The 26,202-nt window shown below is 46.8% G+C and overlaps 2 protein-coding genes and 1 long non-coding RNA gene across 3 annotated transcripts; all 3 read right to left on the reverse strand.

The window, feature by feature from the left end:
• Positions 1-1,182: 1,182 nt before the first annotated feature.
• Positions 1,183-2,469, reverse strand: LOC308413394 (uncharacterized protein; the record flags this gene model as incomplete). The annotated part of the gene is made up of 1 exon (XM_080908341.1): positions 1,183-2,469. One exon carries the CDS (start codon positions 2,467-2,469, stop codon positions 1,183-1,185), a length of 1,287 nt encoding a protein of 428 aa, XP_080764467.1.
• A 2,491-nt stretch (positions 2,470-4,960) lies between these two features.
• Positions 4,961-7,537, reverse strand: LOC308413981. Its single transcript, XR_013974854.1, has 3 exons — positions 7,396-7,537; positions 5,980-6,106; positions 4,961-5,056 (listed from the first exon to the last, which is right to left on the reverse strand). It is a non-coding gene; the product is annotated as an uncharacterized lncRNA (long non-coding RNA).
• Positions 7,538-15,669: 8,132 nt separating this feature from the next.
• Positions 15,670-25,453, reverse strand: LOC308413465 (uncharacterized protein). The gene is made up of 5 exons (XM_080908460.1): positions 25,347-25,453; positions 22,344-22,415; positions 17,958-18,084; positions 17,486-17,572; positions 15,670-17,341 (listed from the first exon to the last, which is right to left on the reverse strand). Exons 2-5 carry the CDS (start codon positions 22,374-22,376, stop codon positions 15,909-15,911), a joined length of 1,680 nt encoding a protein of 559 aa, XP_080764586.1. The 5' UTR covers positions 22,377-22,415; positions 25,347-25,453; the 3' UTR covers positions 15,670-15,908.
• Positions 25,454-26,202: the final 749 nt, after the last annotated feature.

Consider the following 26,202-nt stretch of genomic DNA (forward strand, 5'->3'; position numbering starts at 1 on the left):
TGGAGAATTATCTCAAATACTATCTATTTGAGAACTTTCCGATTTTCACACCTCGAAGACCCCAGCATACAGTGTGCTAGGCAGGAATAAAGATGCTTGAATTTGGTTCTCTTTTACACTTATGGTAAACAGACTAGTTGTGTTGTGATGTGCTGCAGAGAAACAGCCCATGTGGGTGGTCGCCCTGAAATAATTCATGTTTGACATCACTGCCCATAAAAAAGTCTTTATTACGTTTAGAAAGTAGTTTTAAAAAGGTTACAAATAGGATTCACTTCAGTCTTAAATGTGTAGAAAACTTTTTAAAAACACACAAGAAGGATTATGAAGATCTGGCATAGATTATATATATATTTTTTAACTCATTAAAAAAAAAAACCTGTTGGTAGTTGTCTCATTGATTTAGAGGTTTGATGCTTCTAATACGTCACACCGACTCAGTGCAAGGCACCGAATGCTTTACGGTGCTACACCGTAAAGATCTACCGGTAGGTTCAGATACCAGCCGGACCTAGTCACTACCAGGTACAAGCCGGTCGCCCTGTGGTTAAATTCTAAAGCAGTGCTTCTCAACCCCCCTAACGCTGTGACCCTTCAGTACAGTTCCTCGTGTCGTGGTGACCCCCACCACCAAATTATTCGTTGCTACCGGATACCGGTAATTTTGCTACTGTTGAGAACCATGATGCAAATAAATCTGTGTTTTGATGGTGTGACCCCCATGAAAAGGTGGGTCTAACCGTAAAGGGGTCGTGACCCACAGGTTGAGAACCCCTGCCCTACTGTAGGTCACAAAACGGCTTTCCTGATCCAACTTCCTAATTCCAGGCGATTCTGGTGGAACTCTCTAAGAACCGCACCACATCTACTTTCAGTAGGTCTGAGAGTTTATGCAGGCAAGGCAAGCTAAACAACGCTTTTTATTTACTCATTTTCAACGTGAGTTGGTGCCCTGACTACGCCCTTAGCTGCTACACAGAATACCTTTCATACATTTACGAAAGAATTTCCAAAAGTTTAACATTTTCCCCCTTTGACTGAAACCTCTTAACGTCGTTACTTTGTAAGCAAAAAAAAAAAAAAAAAAAAAGGAGTAAAACCTTCTTATTTTTCCTTCTAGAATTTTGTAATTTTCTAATGCTCCTTAATACGTTTGCGGTGCATGGGTCCGGAGACGGACCTTTAAGGATTCTTATGAACCCGCTGATGATAGGTGAGGTGCGAGTGTTGACGGAAGGCTTTTTTACACTCCGTACACTTGTACGGCTTCTCTCCAGAGTGGATTCTCTGGTGCTGAATCAGGGACGAGTGGAGCCGAAAGGCCTTCCCACACTCCTTACAGTCGTAGGGCTTCTCGCCCGTGTGGATGCTCTGGTGCTGCGTAAGTTGTGAGAGGAGTCTGAACGTCTTCTCGCACTCCATGCATTTATAGGGTTTCTCCCCCAAATGGATGCTCCGGTGCTGAGTCAGCTGGGAGAACAGCCGGAAAGCCTTGCCGCACTCCTTGCAGTCGTAGGGCTTCTCCCCGACGTGAACGCCTTGGTGGGAAATGAGCTCCGAGTACCTGCGGAAGAACTTGCGACACTCCTTGCACTCGTAGGGCTTCTCCCCGGTGTGGATCCTCTGGTGCAGGGTGAGGTGGTAGCCGCGGCTGAAGCTCTTCCCGCACTCCTTGCAGTCGAAGGGCTTCTCGCCGGTGTGGATCCTCTGGTGCAGGGTGAGCTGCTGCCGCACCCGAAACGCCTTCCCACACTCCTTGCAGTCGTAGGGTTTCTCCCCCGCGTGCAGTTTGTGATGCAGCCGGAGGCCGGTGCTGCACAGGAAAGCCTGGCCGCAGTCCTTACACTCGTGGCGCGAGCTGCCACCGTGGAGCCTCTGGTGGCGGGTGAGGTGCGCCACCTGCCGGAAGCTCTTCCCGCACTCCGTGCACGCGTAGGGCTTCTCGCCGGTGTGGATCCTCTGGTGGAGGCTGAGTTGTCCCCGGACTCGGAAGGCCTTCCCGCACTCTCGACAGTCGTAGGGCTTCTCGCCCACGTGAGATCGCTGGTGCCCTCGAAGGTCCAAGCTACACGTGAAGATCTTTGCACACTTCTTACATTCGTAGAGCTTGTCCGAGGCGTGGATCCTCTGATGGCGGCTGAGGTGGGCGCACTGTCGGAAGGCTTTGCCACACTCCTTGCACTCGTAGGGCTTCTCGCCCGTGTGGATCCTCTGATGGAAAGTGAGCTGCTGGCGGACTCTGAAAGCCTTCCCACACTCCCCGCACTCATAGGGCTTTTCTCGGCTAGGGCTTTTCTGGTAGAGGCTAACAGATGTGCGTTTTCTGTACGGAGGTCTTTTTCCAGGGTGGCTTTTTTTCACGCGGCTGAAATATACCCTATGAGAGTTCTCTTGCTCTTCAAATATTTTATATTCAAAATCTTTCCGAAAAAGGGAGTCTTCGAGGCCACGCCTTTTAATTCTTTCCATTATCTCCCACCGAGATAGATTAATTTCATAAGTATTTTTTTCTGGAAATAGCACTTTACTTCTGTGTCTGGATTCCGGATCTGAAAGCAAAAGGAGATAAACGCATGACGCCTGGATGAAATAAAGAAATAAAAGTAACAAAAACAAGCCTCTAGCAGGTGGGATGTCACCACTTGGGAGGTTGATATAAACGCTTCAGGTACAGGCCAGCCTGAGCCACAACACAAGACTTTACTCAAGACAACGAAAAGAAGACAAAACAAACAGCTGAAAAAGGACTTAACAGCCCCAAAATAATCATGTGATTTTACAAAAAGGCTTAAGAAAGGATAAAGAAAATGGTACGGTTTGATAATCTAGATGTGGATCAAAATGTGAGAATCTCCACTTCAAATTCATTTTTAAGCCCTATGGATTTCATATTCGTTTGCCTGCATGAGTTTATGTGTATCACGTGTGTGCAGGAGTCCACGGAAGCCATATCCCTTGGAACTGGCATAGTAGGTTCCAGTGTAAGCTGCCATTCCGGCTCTGGCAACTGAACTCGGGTCCTCTGCGAATACACTGAGCACTCTTGGCTCCCAAGCCTCTCCACTTTAAACAATTGAATGGGCAGAGAGCATTCTAGGATAGAGTGAGGCACCTGACATCTGCCCAGGACGACGTGGAGAGATGGGCACGTGGTGCCTGAGCGCAGGTGACCAGCCACACGGCAGAAGGTAGGTTAATATGAATGGGATATTTTAAGTTAGATCTAGTCAGAGCAGAGCCCAGCTATATGGCTGAGGTATCTGTAATATAATTTGAGAGCATAGGGCTTCGAGGAAAAGCTGGACTTGACTTTTACACCGGAGGTACCTGGGACGTTTAGTAAAAGACTGATCACAGACCAGCGGGGACTCGGCAGCTGTGGTAGAGCTCCCCGGTGGCCTGTGTGAGGCCCTAGATTCCATCCCTAGCACCACCACGTCCAGCACAAATAAACAAAACCAAAAATGCCTTTATGGAATAAAGTGTACTTTCCGTGTTGCGCAGCACCGAGGTTATGCAAACTGATGTTCATGGAGTCCCATCTTTCCCAACCATCTTTAGCAAACCAGAGCCTCTTCAGACTGGTGGTTTTCTGGGCCACTCTCGAATTACTCTTGTCCCTAAACCTCATTCTAATCCGCCACATCAATGCCCTATCCGCTTTTCTCCTAATACTTACTCACTTCAAATTTGTTTTCTTCCACCAGGACAGTCTCATTATGTAGCCCTGGCTAGCCTGGAACTTGCTTTCAGACCAGGTCAGCTTTGAACTCACAGAGATCCACTTGCCTCTTAAGTGCTGGGATTGAAGGCGTGATCCACTACCCCTTGACATTTCAGGATATTAATTAATAAGCCATATATTTTGTGTTTTATCTTATGTGGTACTGGTGATCAAGGCCATGGTTAGACAGCTGCTCAACCAGTGAGTTACACTACACCCCAACACAAGCATGGGCTTGTTATTTTTTAACTTTTACATGTGTTGTGCCTGCATGTACGTGTGTGTACCATGAGCATACAGTGCTCCTGGAGGCCAGAAAAGGACATCGTGTCCCCTGAGACACAGTGTGGGTGCTGGAAACAGAAGCCAGACCCTGTATATTACCTGTTAGTGTTCTTAACAGCGGAGCCACCTTTCTATCCCTGCTTATTGTATGTAACTATAAAAGCCTCGAAATGAGAACAATAAATCGATACATAGAAACTGAAATACAAAGTGGGCACAGCAGCACTGGCCTGAAGACCCAGGACTGAAAATGATCTGAGACAGGAGGATGTGGAATTCACAATCAGCTACATTACACAGTAAGACCCCTTCTCAGATAAAGAAAACTTAGGCTGTTGAGATGGCTCAGCAGTTCAGGGCATTCGACTGTTCTTCCAGTGGACCAGAGTTCAAGTTCCAACACCTACATGGTGGTCCATAATCACCTGCAACCGTGGTTTCCAGGGGATCCAATGCCCTCAGCGAGTATCAGACATGCAAGCAACACACGGACAAACGTACCAGCAAAGCAACCATACAAATAAAATAAAAACAATTTGGATGTTTCTTAAGGGTGTGCCGGGGTGGATTTAAAATACCAAAATATTATCTATGAAGAAATTAGATATAAAACAGGCAAAATGATTATCACCAGACAAGAAAGCTTTCCCCTTGTTGAAAGGGAAGGGAAATATGAGAGAGAAAGACATGGCAAATTGAAGTAGAGAGGAAAGACATTGGTAACCCATGCTGAACGATCTACGTTTTCTTTCCAAGTTTCATGTCTCTCCCCAGCATCTTAGGGGAGCATCTTTCGATCTCCCCACCAGCATCTTAGGGGTGGGTCCTCCAACCTCTCCACATCCTTAGGACACATCCTACAACCTCCCCATCAGATCCTTAGGGACACGTCCTCCAGCCGACAGATGTGTAACAGTCACACACCACCGCCTGGACCCACTGAGCACTTACCTTGGTCCCACCTTCTCTTGTCAGTCCTCATGATCATCCAGGGCTCCTTGCCTTGTTCCAGCAGGGTGATCACATCTGGCTTAGAAACGGAACATCCTGCTTGGAAGAAAAGGACAGAATATATTTGAAGAATGGATCTATTTGCCAGGTGGGGTGATACATGGCTGTGTATCTCCCAGCACTTAGGAGATAAAGAAAGGATCAGGGGTTTGGTGTCATGGCTACACAGTGAATGCAAGATAAGGTGCACGAGACCTTGTGGGGAGGCACACACAGGGGGTTATTATTATTGTTGTTGTTGTTGTTGTTTTCCAAGACAGGGTTTCTCTGTGTAACCTTGGCTATCCTAGAACTCACTCTATAGACCAGGTTGGACTCGAACTCAGAAACTGGCCTGCCTCAGCCTCCTAAGTCCTAGGATTAAAGGCATGTGCCGCCATGCTCAGCTGTTTTAGTTTTTGAACTTTTATTGTGTATTTAGGTGTTTTGCTTGTGTGCACACCACGTGCATGCAGTTCCTCACAGAGGCCATAAGGGGGCACTGGATCCCCTGGTACTGGAGTTGCACAGGTGGTGAGCTGCCATGCGGATGCTGGGAACCAAACCTAAGTCTTCTGCAAAAGCAGCCACTGCTCCAGAACCAAAAGAAAGATGCTGTTTAATCAAGTCTTCAAAGAAGATGGCTACCAGGGTGGGAAAACATTAAAACTAGAATTCTTTTAGGATCAAAGGTAGAGACAGATTTCTCTTTTTGTTTACAATCCCATCCTTTTAAAAGTTATTTTTATAAAAGTTTTACTTTTATAAAACTTATAAGTTATACATATATATAATACACACATATATTTATACATTTATAATATAAGTTATACTTATAAAAGTTAAACTATATCTGTGTATTTCAGTTATGTGGGACCATAAAAGTGTTTCACAGAGGTGTCCATTCTAAACCACCAAGAGAGGGTCTTCACAGTTAGAATGCCAGTTCTGGGAACGTGGTTTGACACAGATGAGCTCACCCAGTGACACCAAGTGACTGTAGTTCTCCAGCATCACGTCTCTGTACAGATCCCTCTCGTAGGAACTCAGGCACTCCCACTCTTCCTGAGAAAAGTCCACAGTCACATCTCTGAACATCACCATCCTCTGCAATGACAAGCCATTGTGCTATGTGTAAGATAAAATGTATTGTGTGTCCGGGAGGAAGGGGCTGTCTAAGTCACTGTTCTATTGCTGTGAAGAGACACCATGACCAAGCCAAGTCCTAAAAAAGAAAGCATTTCATTGGGGGGGGGGGAGCTTATAGTTTTAGAAGGTTAGTTCATTATCATCATGGTGGAAAGGAGACAGGCACGACTCACAGGCAGCAGGCAGAGACAGACAGACAGACACACATGGGGGGGGGGGAAGGAGAGGGAGCTGGGCCTGGTGTGGGCTTTTAAAGCCTTAAATCACACTCTTGGTGACACACTTTCTCCAACAAGGCCACACCTCCTAATCCTTTCCAAGTAGTTCCTAACTAGGGACCAGTAGATGATCCTATCACAGTCACAGGGGACTGGAGCGATGGCTCAGCAGTCAAGAGTGCTTGCTGCTCTTGCAGAGGACCAGAGTTCCCAGAACCTATATTGAGCACTCACATTACAAGTTTGCATACATGCACCCAGACACATAAGTAAAAAGTAATAAAATCGTGAGAAAGTGTTCTAAAGGGGCTGGAGAGACAGCTCAGAGGTCAGGAGCTCTTGTTGCTTTTGAAGAGGATCCAGGTTCGGTTCTCAGAACACCATGGTGACTCGAAACAACCTTTAACTCTGGTTCCAAAAGAGCTAACATCCTCTTTTGACATTGGGAGCCCCTGCATGTATGTGGTGTGCATATATACACCCATGCACACTCACACCCAATAAAATGAAATAAATATATTAAAAATAATAAAACATGCCGAACGGCATACACCATTAATCTCTGCACTTGGGAGGCAGAGGCAGACAGGTCTCTGAGTGTGAGGCCAGCCTGGTCTACAGAGTGAGCAGGGCCTCATGGAGAAACTCTGTCTTGAACATACAGATAACTCAATTCCATCTCGGGGACACACACTGTGGAAGGAAAATTGACTCCCCAAATTTATCCTTTGACCTCCACGGACACGTGTGGCACCCACCCACACAAAATGAGTAAATGCAAATACATATGTGCTGATTGCTAGGACCTGTGGGAGGCTGAGGATTTGGGTTCAAACCTCAGGTCACACAAAGGAGAAGGAAACTAACTTCCAAAACTTGGGACTGTCACATGTGTGCCACAACATGCATATGCCCCTATGTGCATGCACACATGCAAAACATAAATCAACAGTGATATACATATTATGTAATATATATATATATACATATATATATGTCATAATATCAAGTACAGAGAAAGCAACTTACATGGGCCATGATTCTAGAATTGCAGGAACTGGCTTGTCCTTCCTCAAGGATCATGTCCTGGAGAAGCCATCCACAGAGGCTAGAACTGGAGGAAGAGGGCGCGACCATGAGACCAGAACTGTCCCAGAGCTTCCAAAATTAAAAAGTCAATGCGTTATCCTACTTCTCCCTTTTCATACACATCCTGGCTTCCAACACACAAACTGTGAGAGGCAAGAGAGGGCTTATACAGAAATACATCCTCCTCAAAACTCCAGGGAACTCAGCTGCAAAATGTGGCAGTGAGACCTCAGTACACACCAGGATCACCTAGGAGACTGGCTAAAAAGAGATTTGGGTCGGGTGGGTGGTCAGATGGTTCAGTGGTTAGGGAAGCACTGGTTTCCATTCCAGGGGACCTGAGTTCAATGGTCAGCACCCACATGGTCCCAACAACCATTTGTTACTCCAGATGTAGGTGGCCCAACACATTATTGTGACCCCCATCGGACACACGTAAGAAGTACACATACATAAAAATAAATTTTAAAAGAAAAGAATGTGGTTTCCTGGTCTCTGTTGGTTTGTTTTTGCAGTCCTTTGAAGACCACAGTCCAGCCTGTCCTCCCTAAGTGCTCTGTCACAGAGTTACCCCAGCTCTTGCATTTGTAAGTCCCCCATCTCCCACTCCCCCCACCCAGAGATGCATCAGCTGCTGCCTCAGATCCAGTGCCACATTTAACCAGTGCCGGGCTGGAGAGAGGGCTTGGTGGTTGAGAGCACTGGCGGCTCTTCCAGAGGTCCTGAGTTCAATTCCCAGCAACCACATGGTGGCTCACAACCATCTGTAATGGGATCTGATGCCGTCTTCTGGCAGCAGAAGACAGAGCACTTGTATACATAAAATAAGTGCCTCAGTGGTCCCTCCAGCACCAACTCAAACATTTAAAAAACATGCCAGTCCTTAACAAATCACATCAGCCTGTAGCAGAGGTATTTCCGCGTTGGAACGGGGCAACTAAATGTATAGCAAGCACTTGGGTGCTACATCACCGTAGAACCGCAGACACTGTACTAAAAGAGGAATCCTGATTAGGTCTCTGCCCACTGAAAATGCAGGGCAATTCTCAGACACAAAGCCATACTTCGTGGGTTTTTTTGTTTTTTTGGTTGTTGTTGTTGTTAGTTTTTATTGTTTTGTGTTTTTGTTTTAATAGACAGAGTCTCAATGTAGCCCAGGGTGGCCTTGAACGCCTGATCCTCTTGGAGCAGCAGCGATACCCCTCGCAGCTAGTAAAACGTTTTCACAGACGGCTTTCAAAGGGAAGGAAATTAAATAAACCCATGTCCCCCCCCCCCGCCCCTCCCCCAATAAGCATAGAAACTCACTCATAATCTCGCTTTTAAACAGAAGTATGGCTGCTGGCTTCCAGGGCCTCTTCTGAAGACTGGCAGAGCGAATTCAAGATCCCCCCAGGCCCTGCTTCTTTTCTCTTTCAGAGGGGGCGTCTCTCGCAACCCAGTGTTAGGCAGCAGAGGGTGACCTTGAGCGCCTTCTCCTCTTGCCTCCACCCCTCAAATCCTGATCGGACAGGTGTGTGCCGCCACGCCCACAGGCTTCACCCCCTACGCTTTTCTGAACTTGATCAGAACCCCTTTCACGCTTCAGGGGTCCCGGCTGACCCCCACTCGGATGTATTCCCCCCAAGTGAGCTAGACTGAAGCAGCCCACAGTCACCCGTGCCCGAGTTTGCTGCCTCGGCCACCCTGCTCCTCCGGGTTACCACTCCGGGGGCTGCCCGAGCTCTCAGGTGTCCCCCGGTTTTGAGCTCCTCAGGCGTGCCAGGACTCTAAGTCTCCACAGTGCAGATCGCGACCCCCGCCTTCCCTCTCCGTCCTCAACCAGGCCGGGGTTTAGGTGCAGCTCGCCAGCCGCACCCACGAACGGCCACCCGAGTCCCTGGGATCCTCAGAGAGAGTCACGGGAGAAGAGCACAGGCCGCACGAGCCCGGGGCCACCTCGGTGACGGGCGTCCCCGGAGTCGCGGGTGCTCTGGCGGGGCAGCGGCGGTGACCCGGGCCTCGGCGCTGCAGCGGTGGCACCAACGTGCTATGGACGGTGATACTGAAGGCTCTGGGACCTCAGATCTCAAACCAGAGACGGAACGACACTCGCTTCTTGGACTAGGTTCTGGGCTTCCAGCCCTGCGGAGGCTGCGAGCCAGGTCCCCAGCTCCTGGACTGGGGCAGGGGGATGGGGGTGGGGGTTGTGTGGCTGTCTCTGCAGCAGTGCGCATGCGCACAAGGGGAGGAGGGAGGTTTCGATGGCATCTGTGCTGGACGCGGACAGACGGAGTTTGGTTCCGAAATGGCCGAGTCTTTAGGCCTAGAGCAGTAATTCTGGCGTTGAACAAACTGACCCAATGATGCTTTGAGGAGCACTTGCTGAACCACGTCCCTTGTGCTAGTTTGGGCATCTATTTTTTTTTAAACCGTGGTCTCCCTAAATGACCCTGGGTTTCTCTGTGGACACGGGGTTGACCTTGAAGTGATCCTCCAGCAAGTTTCCCGAATGTGGGCAATAAAGGCACGCACCATCACACCCCCTGAGTTATTTATTTATTTTACCAGTTTTTCTTTCTTTTTAAATATTTGAGACCAACTTTGTGTAGACCAGGCTAGCCTCGAACTCAGAGATCCGCCTGCCTTTGTTTCTGTGGTGCTAGAATTAAGGTGTGGTTTTCTTTTAATGAAGCAGGCTTGGGGTTTAATATAGGCTTCAGCATGAAGGTTAGGAAATCACAGTACCTGAGATCATAGGTATGGCATCTCTGAAAGAATAGTTGATTAGTTTTCACGGTATTCTTACATTCTTGTGGTGGTTTGAATAGGTTCGGCCCCCATAGATTTATGTATTTGAATGCTTGGCTATACGGGGGTAGCAATGTTATGTGTGGTCTTATTAGAAGTGTATCACTGTAGAAGCGGGTCTTTGAGGTCATATATGTTCAAGGTACACCACGTCTGCCTGCATACCTTCATCGTCCCTGTACAATGACGATGAACTGAACCTCTGAAAGCCGGTCCCCATGAAACGTTGTCCTTTATAAAAGTTGCCCTGGTTATGGTGTCCCTTTACAGCAGTAGAGCCCTAAGAGGGATCTTACCTAAGGAAGAACTTCCCCCCTTGACCAGTTTCTTCAGTCTCAACAGCACGTATGCATAGATTCTTAATGACTCATGATTAATTTCTTTCATCTTGATGCCTATCTTTCCTCCCAAGATTTGGCTTGTGGGAGCCCTTGAAGCCCGATATTGGTGGGCTCTGTGAATTTGAACGACAGCCCAGACTGGCTCGGAACTTCTGATTCCTGTGACTCGGTCTCTCCCTTCTGCCAGAATTATAGGTATTAGACACCACGCTGGGTTATTGAATGGTTTGTCTTCTGATAGGTTTCTAACAGTGGTTCATTATCATTATTATTACTAAACATTATGGCATTTAATACTTGAGGGGTCTGGAGAGGTAGCTCAGTGCGTAAGAACTGACTGCTCTTCCAGAGGACCCAGGTTCAGGTCTCAGCACCAATATGTCTGTAACTCTGGTCCCAGGAGATACAATGTCTTCCTCTGGTTTCTCTGGGCACCAATGCATGCAAGGGAAATGCTCATACACATAAAATACAAAACAAACTGCAGAGAGAGGCCCTGTTTCAAATGAAAAGAGGGTGACAAGGAGCCAGCTCAGTGCTGAAGAGTATGCTCTTGCAGAGGAGCCCAGTCCAGTTCCTGGTTCCTAAGACCCGTGTCAGGCTGACAACCACCTAAACTCCAGCTCCAGGCAAGCAGATGTTTCTGGTGCCACCTACGTCTCTGAAAGCACCTGCCCTCACAGGCACAGACCACACACATAATGAAACTGCAGAGTCTCACTACATGGCCATGACTGGCCTGGAACTCTGTGTAGACCAAGCTGCCCTTGGACTCATAGAGATCCCCCTGCTTCTGCACCCTGAGTTCTGGGTTCAAGGTATATGCACCGTGTCTGGCTAAAATTAAATTGTAAAAAGAGGAGTCCTGGTGGGGAGAAGAGCAGGGAGCAGAGAGCGAGGAGGGGAGGCAATAGATCAGCCAGATAGAGGTCCAACTGGATGTGGGGGTACACCTGTAATTCCAGCACACGGGAGGCCGACAGGAGGATCGGGAGGTGAAGGCTAGCCTAGGCTAAATAACAAGACTTATCTCAAAACGAAAAACGAATTTTTAAAGGGGAGGGGATGAGTCCAAAAACCCAGGAACTCAGCTTATGAGTTTGTGCTTAAAATGAGAGGACCAAGTGTTAGGACAACCATGTCACCATCCATGAAGAGGAACAAGGTGTCCCCTGCCTAACTCAACACAGCCAAAGCTGCTTGAAGCCCTGCATCTACATTTTAAATCATAAAGCATGAGAGGGAAGCGTGGGATTTTAGAAAATATATTGGAATGGGGGGGGGGGGAAATGATTTACAGGCATAAATACCAAGACAGATGCCTTCCAACCGTGAACTGCTTAAGTTTACAAATCTAAACCAGGCACACAGAAAGAAAACTGATAAAAGCACAGTCTATAGGTTTGTAAGTCTTACACAGCCACCAGGAAAACAATCACTCAACAGAAAACGGTACTGAGACATTCCACAGAAAATGCAATATTTGAGAACAGGAAAACATGGCATTAGATGCAAGTTCACATACAGCAGGAAAATGCAAATTAAAACTGTCACAACACTTCCCACTTAGCAGACCAGAGAAATCAAAGCCTTAACAAACAAAAAAAGTGTCAGCAAAGGTATTGGATAAGGGCACTGTACAACATCGGATAAAGAACCAAAAGCTAGTAACATTGGCCTTTTGTAAATGTACATATACTCGAAAGTAGCAAATCCAACCCTGGGATGGACTTTTAATATATATCTGTATATGGAAGCTAATATATACCTTATTCTTTATTTCAAGGGAGAAAAGGACCTCTATGTACCTCAGAAAGGGACTGACTCAATTAACTATAGTTAAGGCCAAAAAAAAAAAAAAAAAACCAAAAAACAAAACTCTGGACAAGGACTATGAATGAGGACTTTAGTCTTTATTTTCTAACATTCCACTTTCTACTCTTAGAAGCACTAAAGGACATTCTTCACTGATGTGTGTAGGATTCAGTTTCAGTGTTGAGAAGGCGTCTCATTATGTAGCCTAGGCTGTCCAGGGCCTACACTCCTGAACACTGGAATGCAGGCCTCAGGAACGATGCCTTATGGTCCCCACCGCCCCTACCTCCCCCAGACAGGGTCTCACTATGTAGACCAGGCTGGCCTAGAACTCAGAGATCACCTAGGCTCTGCCTTCTAAAGGCTAGGATTAAAGATGCGAGAGACGTCACTACCAACGTCAGTGATTCCTTCTTAACAGCCAAAGATTATTCCAGAATATGTCAGAATATGTTTAAGAACCTGCATTACTTCTGCTTCCCACTAAACTCCTAATGTATCACGTCTGCTTCCATCTTTTAAAATGTTCCATCATCTTAAGACAATGAATTCCTCACTGATTTATTTCCTGGAAACCTTGCCGACTACACACAACTGCACTCCGTAAATTATCATTTCCCCCCTCGGCTCCATTAAGTTTTTCTTTAACTAGTGGTTATTTTGAGGTTAATTAAAATTATACTTCCAAATATATGGAACAGTATCCCTGGGTCTATGTAAGACAGCACTATATAAAATTTGAACTGACTGATACTTATTCAGACTTGAAGTTCAAGACACAGAAAATAATTTCTCACATAAAAGAGTATTTTGTGAATTTGGGAGAGGCCATGGAAGTAAGTGCTAGACCTTTCAACAGTCTTTGTTCAAATGTTCTGTCCTGATTTTGCTTGGCAGCCATGTTAAAACCCAAGCTGGCTTTTCTCTTGGTAGTTTTAACTTTTGCTTATTTGTGGAAGCCATGCTATTGGTTACATATAAATAAAAAATACCTATTAATAAATCATTGGACATTATGTTCTTTTTTTCCTAATTTTTTGGTAAGCCATTATTTTATTTTATTTTCTTCTGAGCTCAGATGATTCCTTTGCTTAGCATCTCAACAGCATGGGGCTTTCTCCCCATCCCCCAGTTTCAATTTTTCCACAGCACCAGCTGCCTGTCTTTCTCCATTTTTGAGATGGGGCTGCTCCTTGGACCTCAGGCTAATCTGAAACAACAGCAATCTTATCTTTCCCTCAAGGGATACAAGTCCAGATATGTCCCACACCGGCCCAATATTCCACTTAATTAAGGAAAAACTTCCTTCCAACGACAGCAATGACCTATTCAAATAGTTATTGGAGTCACTGGTACAATTTGGGTTGACTATTCTACCACACAATTTCCATGGCAAATTCCATGTTCACTGCCTTTGCTTGCTGCCTGATTTCAAAATCCGGTTGCTTCTGACAGTACCTTCTCTAAGGATTCTAGCATATGACAGGGTCTCAAGTGGCTCAGTTTGGCCCTGGACAGTCTTAATTTTCCTACATCTGCTTTCCTCAAGCTGTGAGTACACCAACATACTCTGAAGATTTGTAACTTTTTCTCTCAGTGAAAAGGTTATTTAACCTTATAAAAAGGAGGCATTGGCAAATCTGTTGTTGACAATGTTTCAAATTTTCTTGGTATGTTACACAGTACTTGGGAAGCTAAGGATTAGGAGATTGAGGCTAGCCTGGGCTACATGAGGCCCTACCTCAAATAAAGACTACCACATGTTTCACATATGGTAACACGGCACATTTTTCTACTTTCTTGAAGAGGATCCTGGCTTTATTCAAAATTTCTATAGGTTTGTGAGCCAATCAAAAAATTTTATACACATTCACACAAATTTCACACAAAATGAATACATTATTTTATAGCAGTAAAACTTTTTAGCTGTACCTGGTGACAGAGGTCTACAGTCCCAGCTATCTGAAAGGGCATCATGAGTTCAAGGCCCACCTAGGTAACTTAGCAAGACCTATCTCAAAATAAAGAGGGCTGGGGACAAAGCTCAGGGGCAGAACCGTGCTGAGCAGGCTCAAGACTCCATGTTCAAGCCAGAGCGGTGCTATATACTTCTAACGTCAGCTCTCAATGGGTAGAAACAGGAGGATCGCCACACAGAGACTTTAAGAGACCCCGTCTTGAAATAAAACCGAAAGCTAACTGAACAAACATATCTGTCTGAGGATGTTCTACTTCCCACAAGCACTGGCAGTTGCATTTGTGTCTTAACAATGTCTCCTTAGGCCCTGGGAAATCTAATCTATGTATCAGATGGTTTAGGAAAAGCTTTTCAAGTTCGGTTATCCATTTTATTGATGGTTTTTAGAAACTTCTTTAAACTCACTCACTGATCAAGTATAGTACATGTTATGTATTTCTGCTTTCAACTCTAAGATTTATTGCTTTTTGGGGGTGTGGGGGGGTGTCTGGTAGCATCTATTCCAACGAACCACGTCAGGTTTTGGTATGTAGAGCTGTCGTTCTTTCGCTCTTCTTCACTGAAGCAAGCTGTATTTTCAGACTGCGTTTCTCACGTGACCCAAGAGTCACGGGGTGATGGTGATGGATTACGAGTTTGTTCCAATTCTTGTCCTGAGTAGAAAAACACAGTGCCTCCGCTGTGTCGGGCACTCTGATCAGAGTCCATGCGGCCTCGCTAGGGTCGACTTTCTGACTCAACTGAAGTGAAAATCTGCCCATGTTCTGTCCCAGTCACTGTTCCCGGAACTCCTTTTGAAAGCTTTGGCATGGGACAAGCACCGACAGACGCCATTAGTAACATGGAGATGAATGTGCCAAAAATAGTAACAAAGGTCGGCATAAAGAAGATGATTCCGAATCCCTCCTGATGTTTGCTCCTGTCCAGCAGCTACGCCAAAGGCCCCTTTTACTGATTCATCCCATCCTCAAAATAACTGTGCTATCAGCTCAAAGGCGGCACTCTGAAGCACGGCGGAAGTCAACTCAATGAAACAGTCAGCAAACGATGCGCGTGAAGCTTCTACACTAACACCATGCACGCCACTGTCCTCCAGGAGGCATCTTCTACAGCTATAATTAAATAGAACCCTTTTACTTGTCGTAGAATTAGTATTTCTATTCATAATTTAATTTTTATTTGTCCTATGTGAGTTAATACTCAAACAGTAGGTTAGAAAGAAAAAAAAAAGCAAAAAAAAAGCAAAAAAAAAAAAAAAAAAAAAAGATGGTTCTCTCTGACAAACTCATATTCCATAATGAATAGCTGAAAATAATGATGGTTGGTTTCCTATTCTGATCATAGTATAAACCGAGCGTGAGGCACAGCACAACTGCTCTGCACGCCTCACTTCCAGAAGGCTTCTCTCGGCAGTCTGGATAGCTGGGGACACATAAGGTGTCTGCCACACTTCTGATTTATTAACGTCTGTCTCCTGTATGTTTGTGAAGGTGCCGGATACGGGCTTTTTAATACATCGAGGGCAGTATTCAGAGGCACAGGATTTCTCCCATCGTGTGTATCCTCTGGTGCTTCTTTACCTGTAAGAGCCGAGTGAAGGCTTGTCCGCACTCCTTACATTCGTAGGGCTTCTCGCCGGTGTGGATTCTTTGATGTTGGGTGAGGTGGGAGCGCTGCCTGAAGGCCTTGCTGCACTGCTGGCACTGGAAGGGCTTCTCCCCAGTGTGGATCCTCTGGTGCAGAATGAGGGTTTTACAGTCTATAAAAGCCTTCCCGCATTCTTTACATTCGTAAGGCCTCTCCCCGGTGTGAATCCTCTGGTGTCGGTTGAAGTACGAGGGGCAGGCGAAGGCCTTCCCGCACTCCTTGCACTCGTAAGGCTTCTCCCCGGTGTGAACCCTCTGGTGCTGGATGAGATGGGCCTTCTGCCTGAAGGCCTTCATGCACTCCTGGCACTCGTAGGGCTTCTCGTTCGTGTGAGTCCTGTAGTGCTTCATGAATGCCGAGTGGCAGAGAAAGGCCTTTTCGCAGTAGTTACACTCGTAGGGCTTCTCGCCGGTGTGGATCTTCTGGTGATCGTTGAGATTGGAAGCCCAGGTGAAGGTCTTCCCGCACAGGTTACACTCGTAGGGCTTCTCGCCGCTGTGGATCCGCTGGTGCCTGGTGAGGTTGGCGCTCTTGTTGAAGGCCTTCTGGCATTTGTGGCATTCGTACGGCTTCTCGTTGGTGTGGGTTCTCTGGTGCTGAAAGAAGGTGGAGAAGTAGAGGAAGGCCTTCCCACAGTGCTTGCACTCGTACGGCTTCTCGTCCGTGTGGACTCGCTGGTGCTGGACCAGCAGGGAGCAGTTGGTGAAGGCTTTCCCGCACTCCTTACATTCGCACGGCTTCTCCCCCGTGTGGAAGCGGTTGTGCTGAACGAGGTAAGCGTGCTTCTCGAAGATCTTACCACAGATCTCACACTGGTAGGGCTTCTTGTTGATCTGATACGGGGCCAGCTGGAAGTCATAGGCAAAGCCTCGGCCACACCCCTTCAGGTCGTCACATCTGTCCCCAGCAAACTCCCGCTGTCGCTTCACCTCGCCGGTGTAATAGATGAAGGCATTCTCATACATTTCATTAAGTTTGTCACTGGTCGGAATTTGCACTTGGTGAGTGACGGTTTCACCCGCTTCCTGCTCAGAGCGTTTCGATTCAGAACGAGCCATTTCACGCAGAGCACTGGGTGTGGGCTGAATGAACTCAGCTGACATCTTTTCCAACGGGGCTGTCACCCCCTGTAAAGCTTCCTCTGCAGACTCTGGTTTTGTTTCAAGGAGCCCCTTGCACTTCCAATCATCTCCAAAACAGGATTCCTCAAGGCAAGAACTACCGACTCTTTCTATTACTTTCCACTGGAAGGACTCCTTTCCAAAGAGGTCGTTCTTCAGAGACAGATTCTTAGCTTCATTTACAGACAGCAAATCTGAAAGGAAGTGAGTATGTTAGCGCTAGAAGACATGGAAGAGCTAAAACAAACAAGATGATGAGGGTTTCCTCATTTTTTAATACGTGCCAGCGGCTTGTCTACACGTCAATCTGCGCGCCACGTGGAAGCATCTCTCCTCACCTGGGTACCATCCTGCTTGCTCCACTACCCAGGGTTCTTTGCCTTGCTCCAGGAGTGAAATGACCAATGGCTTAGAAATGGCAAGTCCTGCTCAGAGAAAGAGAACACAAAAATAAACGCAGAGACAAGGCACAATAGCAACAGGTATTCATTACAAAAACTGAGGCTAAAACAAACCGCAGATCCTCAGAATGACTGTGGTTTTAAATAAATAAATGAAGGAAGGAAGGAAGGAAGGAAGGAAGGAAGGAAGGAAGGAGGGGGCCACCATGTAAATAACTGTTGCTTGCAGGAGCCACTGATGAAAATTAAAAGGCAGGGAAGTATCTTGAGAAAGTATGTGTATGAGAAAGTATAGCCAAGGACTTCAAAGGCGGTTCATCAGCGGTGGCTGTGGGGATGGAGAGAAGGCAGATTTATCTCCCACAGATCTTTGTCCCTAGCCCTTTCAGAGAGGCGCAGATGAGCTCACCCAGGGACACAAAGGTGCTGTAGTTCTCCAGCATGACGTCTCTGTACAGCGACCTCTGGTGAGGGCCCAGGCTCTCCCACTCCTCCTTACAGAACTCCACAGCCACATCTCTGAACACCACCAGGTCCTGAAATGAAAGCATGACGTAAGACACACAGGGAAGGAAGTGACCTCAGGGAAACGGTAAGACTCCTTTCTCAAGGGGTGCCAGCAGCAGGGAAACTGAGCCTTTCAAAGAAGCGGCCTTTGGCCCCTGAGAAATCATTTCTGAGCCTTCGAATGCCCAGGTTAATGAGGTGGGGGTCTTGGCGTTTTGTTTTGTGCTGTTCCTTACTGTATGCCTGAGACCTTGGCATGTCCCAGTTTGACTTCTAGGGGGCCAAAGAGTTAGTAACACAAATGAGATATAGTCACAGCAGGTGCTCCCAACAAAGCCTCTAGAGGAAAAGGCAAGTGTCCCTTGTTGGCCACACTCCCTACATGCTGTCTCACACCACAGCTGGAAGAACTGAGCCTGTCTCTAGGTTCCCACGGATGACACAAAAGACTTCGCCCTTGGCAAATTTTTCTCTCCTAATTTGCCTTCTTTGGGAATAAATTCACCGGTTGGAGGATAACGGCTTCTTTCCACCCTGTAAATTCAGCCAAAGGATCACTCCAGTCCAGCCAGACGAGTGGTTCATTCTCATGACTCTAGCACTGGGAATAATAGCCTGAAGTACAGGGCTAGCCTGGGGTCTCCGTTAGGGTTAATGTTACTGTAGAGTGATTTATCGTGTGTTCCTTTGAAGGAGCCCTGGTTGCTAGTCAACTGGCCCTTTAAGAATTCTTAGTTGTTCAAACTGCTTGACCTGATGCTCTTCGGAGTTGGTTCCCTCTCAGGTTTCTGGGAACAGCGTAGGTTATAAAAAGCCATCTGAGGCATAGAAAAAAGAATGTGGCCAGCAGAGTGAGAAGACAGTTGGCGGACAACGGGTTAGGGGGACGGAGCGGAGCAGAAAGACCAGACCAGTCGTTACAGTTTGGAGCTGCTAGGACTGGGAGAAGGGACTGTTTTTGAAGCACACTGTTGGGATCCGAGGGAGGTATGGTTGGGACAAACGTTTGAATGGGCTTTGGGCTGGAAACTGGGAAGAGGGCTGTGAGGGAGTTAAGAGACTTGGTTACTGTTCTAAAACAGCTAGCCATTTTACACAGTACTGTGATGGAACATCAAAACCAAAGCCACTTGGGGAGGAAGACGTGTATTCCTCTGATGCTTCCAGATAACTGGCCATCACTGAGGGAAGCCAGGGCAGGAGCTGATACAGCTGCCATGGAAGGGCGATGCTTACTACCTTGCTTCCCACAGCCTGCACAGCCTGCTTTCTTATAGAACCCAGCACCACCAGTCCAGGGATGGCTCCACCCACAATGGGCTGGGCCAGGGATGGCTCCACCCACAATGGGCTGGGCCAGGGATGGCTCCACCCACAATGGGCTGGGCCAGGGATGGCCCCACCCACAATGGGCTGGGCCAGGGATGGCCCCACCCACAATGGGCTGGGCCCTCCCCACTGATCACTAACTTAAAGAATGCCTGGCTGGCTTGTCTGCATTCTAATCTTATGGGGGCATCTCCTCAACTGAGGTTCCCTCCTTTCTGATGAGTCTAGCTTGTGCCACACTGGCATGAACACTAACCAGGATGTCTAGGCTGCACAATGACACACTATCTCAAGTGGGAAAGCCGAGAACAAACTCTAACCCACAGAGGAGGTGTTGCAGTTGCGGGTAAAAGGCATCCAGCACTGCACTGGGGGCCCTTAGAGAGGCTCCGAGCTAGAGGATGTAACTCTCTCGGTATAATTCCATCCGCTGCCCGGAAGGAGGAAGCCCTTTGTTGCTGAAGCCACCTGTTCCAAATTCGACACGCTCAGTGAAAGCCTTAGGGTTACGATGTTGACAGTGACAGGGAGACATAAAATAGCAATGGGCATACTCTTGGGGAGAGGAGACACAGAGGGCATTTAGAGAGTAAATAAGTACCCACCATGTCTGTGAGAAACCCGGAAGTAGATGAACAGCTGACTCCCAGCTGCCTTTGGCATCTGTCCCCTCTACACAGGGCTGCTAGCAAACCTCCGCAAGCAGACATGAGGATAGCTCAAGACTCTGCCCACAAAGCCTGCCGAGGCTATCTCCTTCCTTCCAGAGCTGGAGCAGAAAGTCGGTGAAGCACTGTGTGTCTCTGTTCCCAGCAACCATGTCATGTAACTCCAGCTCCAGAGAGAACTCCCCTGGTCCCTGCAGGTACCCTCTCTCATGTGCAGGCACCCACATATGGACGTGAGTCCATCTTTGGCTCTAAACCAAGTTCAAAGCCTGCCTGGGTTACGAGCACCAGACTAGAATAATTTAGTAAATAGTCAGGTTCCGGTCACAGCCTTTGGGGAGGCAGAAGCGGGCAGATCTCTATGGATTCAAGGCCTGAGTAATCTGCAGAGCGAGCTGCAGATGACGTAATAAGACTTTGTACAGTTAGATGATTAGGCAAAAAGGAAATGGAAAGACCCGAGAATTTAAAAGCAAAAGCACTTTTCTTCATTTGAAAATATCTACCATCATCTTTCTTTGTGGAATTTTCTTTGTCTTTTTTTGGAGACATGGTCAGTGAGCTTGGAAGTTACTGGGTGGCATGGGATGACCTTGGATTTACATCGAGAGGAACAACTTTAGAATTCAGGGAGGCTGGCCCGCTGGTTGGCATAACCAGGCCGAATGTGCCTCATGCTGTTACTGAGCGGCCCTCACAACTCTGAGGGCCCTTCCCGCTGCTCCCCGCCCAGCGACACTCACAATAACTGTGCCTGAGCTTTGCTAAGCACTGTTGCTGGAGCAGGTGAATGATTCAACCACCACCCTGAGAAAGACCTAGAGAGAATCAGGCTGCTGGACATGACCACCACCCTCGGGAAGAATCTGGAGATGTTGACTGTTACAACATTAGGTGAAGATGTTTCCGTTGGTGGCTTTATGTGGAAAATCGCGGGCAAGAATTTCAAGGTTCATTTTTGAAAGCTGAGCAAGGGACTCCCTGAGGCCAGGGGACAGCATCAGGGCAGCCTGGTTGTTACTAGCCGACGAGCCCTTCTTGACAAAGCTGCGTTGGTGATTAAGGGCGGTGATTAACTTCTTGTAACCATTCATGCCCTTGGCTTTCTGATTCTACGGTTTAGTAAAAACTCTGAACGAGCGGGTGGGCACCCTGAGGGCTTAAGGAAAAAAAAAAATCAAAGTAGAAGACTTTTTTATATAAAAGTTTAGATTCGTGATTAAGATTTTATATAGGATTACTTTTTGAGATAAGTAATAAAACGATCGATCCAACGACAAATAATAAAAATGATCGAACCTTTCTTTGTAACCACAAAAATGCAGCCTGCTGGTAGGAGAACTCGCCAAGAATACCTTGTTTGCTTACACGTTGTTAATTTATAACAAGCTGCTTGTGGGTCCTACCTGAGCAATTGGTTTTCACCTATAATATGTGCAATATCTAATCGTAAAAGGAATTGGGGGACATGTTGGCTTTTTACTTGTAATCATTCACTTGAAGAAAAATAGAATGTAGCTACAATGTAACTTATACATTACAGGAAAGATTTTGCTGGGGGATATAAACTTAGAAGAAAACCTATTGAAGCCTGCCCCCTCAGCATAGCTGCAGCCATTTTGTTCCCTGCTCCGCAGCTATTTCATATTGCTGCTGAACTATGCCTGCCAGGCACTGATGTGGAAAAGTGACTTGACTCAGAGCAGGGTCATGCTGACCACATATCCTGTTCTATAGATTATGGGGTCTGTTAATCTGAAGAAATTCCACAATTATAGGCTTCGCTTCAGACCCAAGACATTAAAGGTCAGTATGAACTGTTATGCATAAAGTGGCTTGACTCAGGGCTGACCACTGGGCAGCCCTTCCAGCAACTGAGTCTGAGCTCTTTGTAGGTTTTGCAGTTTTAGCCTTTATGAGTGGACACAGGAAAGTGTTTGGGGTCACGGTGCCAGCCCCTGAATTCTGAGCAACGACCCTGATTGGTTAGTCTTGGGGTTTGTACTCAATAAACAATCCCCGTCTGACTGAGATCAGTGTTTGTATGGTTTCTGGGGTGACTCCTGGACCCCGCCAAAAATAGAGTGTACACAAAATAAAATTTAAAATTATGAAAGAAAGAGAGAAAGGAAGGAAAAAAGGACAGACAGTCCCTTATAATTCACACATACTGGAGAAAGAATTATCCTGGCGAGGCTCAAACCTTTCATAGTTACCATGACAATGTGGGTACAATTCCATTTCAGGGATCAGCAGCCAGAAGACAGCTGAGAGGAGAAATGTCACCTCACCTTAAACACGGTGTTGACATCCACGACAGCCATGCTTCTCCGCTCTTCTGGGCACTTGGGGAAACTGTAGAACTGAGGAAGGAAGACGGGGTTGGGAGAAACTAGGTCAAGCATTCCAGGACTGTTTTCCCATGCCCTCAGACTGCATATACAGACCAAGGCTGAGGTGCATTCCCTATTCGTGTGGTAAGAAAATCTGTGGGAGATCTGCAAGTTCAAGGCCAGCATGGTGTACACAGAGAGTCCCGGGCTAGCCAGGACTGCCACTGAGACTCTACCTCAGAAACAAACAAACAAAGACAACTGAAATGCTCCCGAGAGACACTCACAGGAATATGACAGACCTCATACCTTGAGCTTCCCACCCAGGAAGCTCCTTTCCTACCTCATTAACAGGATAAGGACTATACCTTTTTCATATCCCCTTATCGCAAGGGTAGAACCCACCAGCTACAGGATTAATGTTCCAAGGGACAGACTTGTCATGCATCTGTAAGAATACATGGCAAAACCTTCTTATAAACATGAAAAGATTTTTCTTTGTTAAAGATGGGGTCCTACTAAGTACACCAGGCTAGTCTCCAACCCAAAGATCCAATTGCTTCTGCCTCCCAACCAAGTACTAGAATTTGAAATGTGTGCTACACACCGACTCCTTTTTTTTTTTTTTTTTTTTTTAAATAGGGTCTCACTGTGTAGCTCTGACTGTCCTAAAACCCAATATGTAAACCAGGCTGGCCTCAAACTCACAGAGGTCTGACTGCCTCTGCCTCCTGAGTGCTGGGATTAAAGTGTGCACCACCATGACCAGACTCTTAATTTTTAAAAAATGCTATGTGTCCACAATTGGTGCCCTGGGCCCCTTCGAGAACCTGGTAAAATGCCTGCTCTTTCTTCCCCCTGCAGGTAGCTTGAGCTTCTCCAAACAACTGCCTCGTGTTTCCTTTTCTTCGACCTCCTTCCCCCCCAGTTAGACTTGTGCCAGAGAGTTTATGCTCAGAATTGTTTTTGAAAAAGATTTACGTTATGTTTATGGGTGTTTCATCTGAATGCATGTCTGTGCACCATGTGTACGCCTAGTGCCCTGAAAGGTCACAAAGAAGAAATTATCCTACGGAATAAGAGTTATGGACGGCTATGAGCATCTATGTGGGTGCTGGGAACTGAACCCAGACTCTCTGGAAGAGCAACCACTCTTAACCACTGAGCCGTCTGTCCAGACACAGTAATCAGAGCTGCTATTTCCACAGTTGCTAGGATCTTTCAGGAGACTTGGATAGCTGAGACCTTGGAGAGCTTCTCAGAACACAGTTTTCTTCCCAGAGTTCCCAAAGGAACCACAAGGAAATCCCTGTTCCTGCTGACTCTCCTGACATGGGACTCCCGCTCCACATGGCTTTTCAAGGAGCCTAGTTACAGAAATCTTGCCTGACGCTGAAAGGCTCACGCTCAGTCCATTAATACAAAAAAAAAAAAAAAAAAAAAAAAAAAGAAAGAAAGAAAAAAGAAAAAAGAAAAAAGAAAGAAATAAAATGAAATTCTGTCCAAAGATCAAAGCAGTGGCCCAGGTTACTTGCTCTTCTGTATTACCACCAACAGCAGGTGCAATAATTTTTAAAATCTCCACATCCACCCCTGATTTCTCCCCAGGATTAACCATCCCCCAACTCTACCACACCCCACACTTCCTTTTACTAGGACAGTAAGAAGAGTTCCTCATGTCATGAAGAAAGGCTTTTTCTGTGGATTCCCCACACCAAGCAAATTGAAAAAAAAAAAAAAAAAAGGAACTTGATCTCTCTGGAAACCATAAACAAAAACCAAAGTACATTTCAAGATCTTCAAATAGTTTCTGCAGGAACTGGTCTGGTACAGTATTGAAGTCCATTTTAGCCCGTTTAAACTGCTACAACAAAATATCTGAGACTGAGTAGCTTAGAGGCAACAAATTCATTTCTCAGCTGTGGTGGCAGAGCCATCTCCATCTTGGCCCTAACAGATCTGGTGTCTAGAGGGAACCGATTTCCCGGTCCGCAGATGGAGTCTGTCTTTGTACTGTGCTCTTGCCTAGAGAAGACTGGCAGCTCCCACTACTCCTGTGTAATTACCTTCAAAAAGTCCCCCCACCCCAATACTGAGGGACCAGGTTTATAACTATAAACTGGACAGGGTGAGACACAGTGCGCTCACTATGACAGTTTCCTGATGCAAAAGCCTGGAGCTGATGAAACTGTCCTTTTAGAACCTGAAGTAGATTCCCCCCCCCCAGAACCATGAACTTCAAATTCTGATTTCTCTAATGGTAGTCAACATTTCTCTAACAAGGCCAAATGCCAACTCGGAGGGTTTGACACAGAAGTAGGAACCGCACAGTAATGAAGTCTTTTCAAATACAATTTCTACACACTCATACATTTCCGAGACAGGATTTCACTATGTGGCTCCTGGAATCCTGGAACTCACTATGTTCCGACGGTTGTCCTCTAAGTTACCGAAGAGTGCTGAAATTATAGATGTGGGTCAACATATCTAACTCCTAACTACAATTAAAAGTCACGCTCATTGGTAAATTGATCTGTCTTGAGTACAGAAAACCTTATCGTCTCCACGACTTAGCTTTCTTTCTTTTTTTTTTCTCTCCATTTTTTAAAGTTAACTTGACATAAAAGTAGGAGTCGACGTATTCCGGTTCTCCCACCCCATCCCCTGACTTTGCGTTCGAAGACTAGAGGATCTGGTAATCTACCCACCCATGTTCTGATGACCTCGCGCACTCTCTCTCTCTCTCTCATCCTCCTGTACAATCCACATCCTCTCAAAAACCTTTTTGCCCAAGCAGTCACACTCGCGCCGCCTTAGTCCCTGCAGAGGAGACCTCTTTAAGCCTCCAGCGCCATCCCGGAAACCGGGTGGGTCCCCTAGAGCCAGCCTGCAACCAGCGACCAGCAAGTACAGGCCGTGAGGCCCCATACACAAAGTACCTAAAACCAAGGGCAGACTCACCACAAAAGTATAAACTGCGACCTCACGGCTTCGAACTTGGACGATCAGCGAATACCAACCAGGACAGTACCGGGTTAGGTCGGGTAGGGCACTGAGATGATCCGGAACAACCTTTCTCCAGCCACTTCCGCCATGTGTCTGAGCTTTTATGGTGGACTACATTTCCCAGAAGGCGGTACTGCTCTAGAGTCCTCTGGAGAGTTTCAATGTCCGAGAGAGGAAGTAGAGATATATCGGAACGAAAGAACGTACGATTAGTTTTCTAAAGGGGGAATTTCTTAAGGATCCAGGGATTGAAGCCTCTGATACTTTAGCAGCTTCGGCTCTGCGGTGGGCTGGATCTTTACTCCAGTTACAGAAGTGAGGCAAGAACCCGAGCAAGTGACCCAGCTCAGGAGGACTACATTTCCCAGAAGTCACAGACCGCGTTCTCAGTAAGGAACTCACCAGGCTTCTTGACTGTCGGATGTTTGAGAACTCTTGAGTTTTTTCAGTGTGGTGTCTCAGCAGTATAATACTTGACCACCACGTATAAGGCTGAAAGGCTGCAGCTACCTACATCCGGAGACACTAGAGCAGCTATCCCACCATTAAGAGATAAGATGTAGTCCGCGGTTGCAGCACTCGGGATGCAGAGGCAGACGGATTTCCGCGAGTTTGAAACCAGCCTGGTCCACAGACAGTTTCAGGATGCCAAAACGACCCAGAGAAACCCTGTCTCCGGAAAGGGGGGGCGGGGGAGGAAATCTCTCACAGGATCTAGATTCACCGGCAGCCTGAAATCCAGATTCTGCTTTTTAGATTTCTAGGTTCATGGTCTTTTCGGACCTCCTTGGATCCTTTCTAGACTTCTGCC

Source organism: Micromys minutus (genome assembly GCF_963924665.1).
Source record: "Micromys minutus genome assembly, chromosome: 32".
In the NCBI taxonomy this organism is placed as follows: domain Eukaryota; kingdom Metazoa; phylum Chordata; class Mammalia; order Rodentia; family Muridae; genus Micromys; species Micromys minutus.

Bases quoted from the DNA above. Each gene is read 5' to 3' on its own strand.
- LOC308413465 (XM_080908460.1), bottom strand. From the start codon at position 22,376: ATGGCTGTCGTGGATGTCAACACCGTGTTTAAG. The intron at 18,085-22,343 runs GTGAGGTGACAT...CTTTCATTTCAG, and splicing joins ATGTCAACACCGTGTTTAAG to GACCTGGTGGTGTTCAGAGA. The intron at 17,342-17,485 runs GTGAGGAGAGAT...ACTTCCTTTCAG, and splicing joins GCAAGCAGGATGGTACCCAG to ATTTGCTGTCTGTAAATGAA.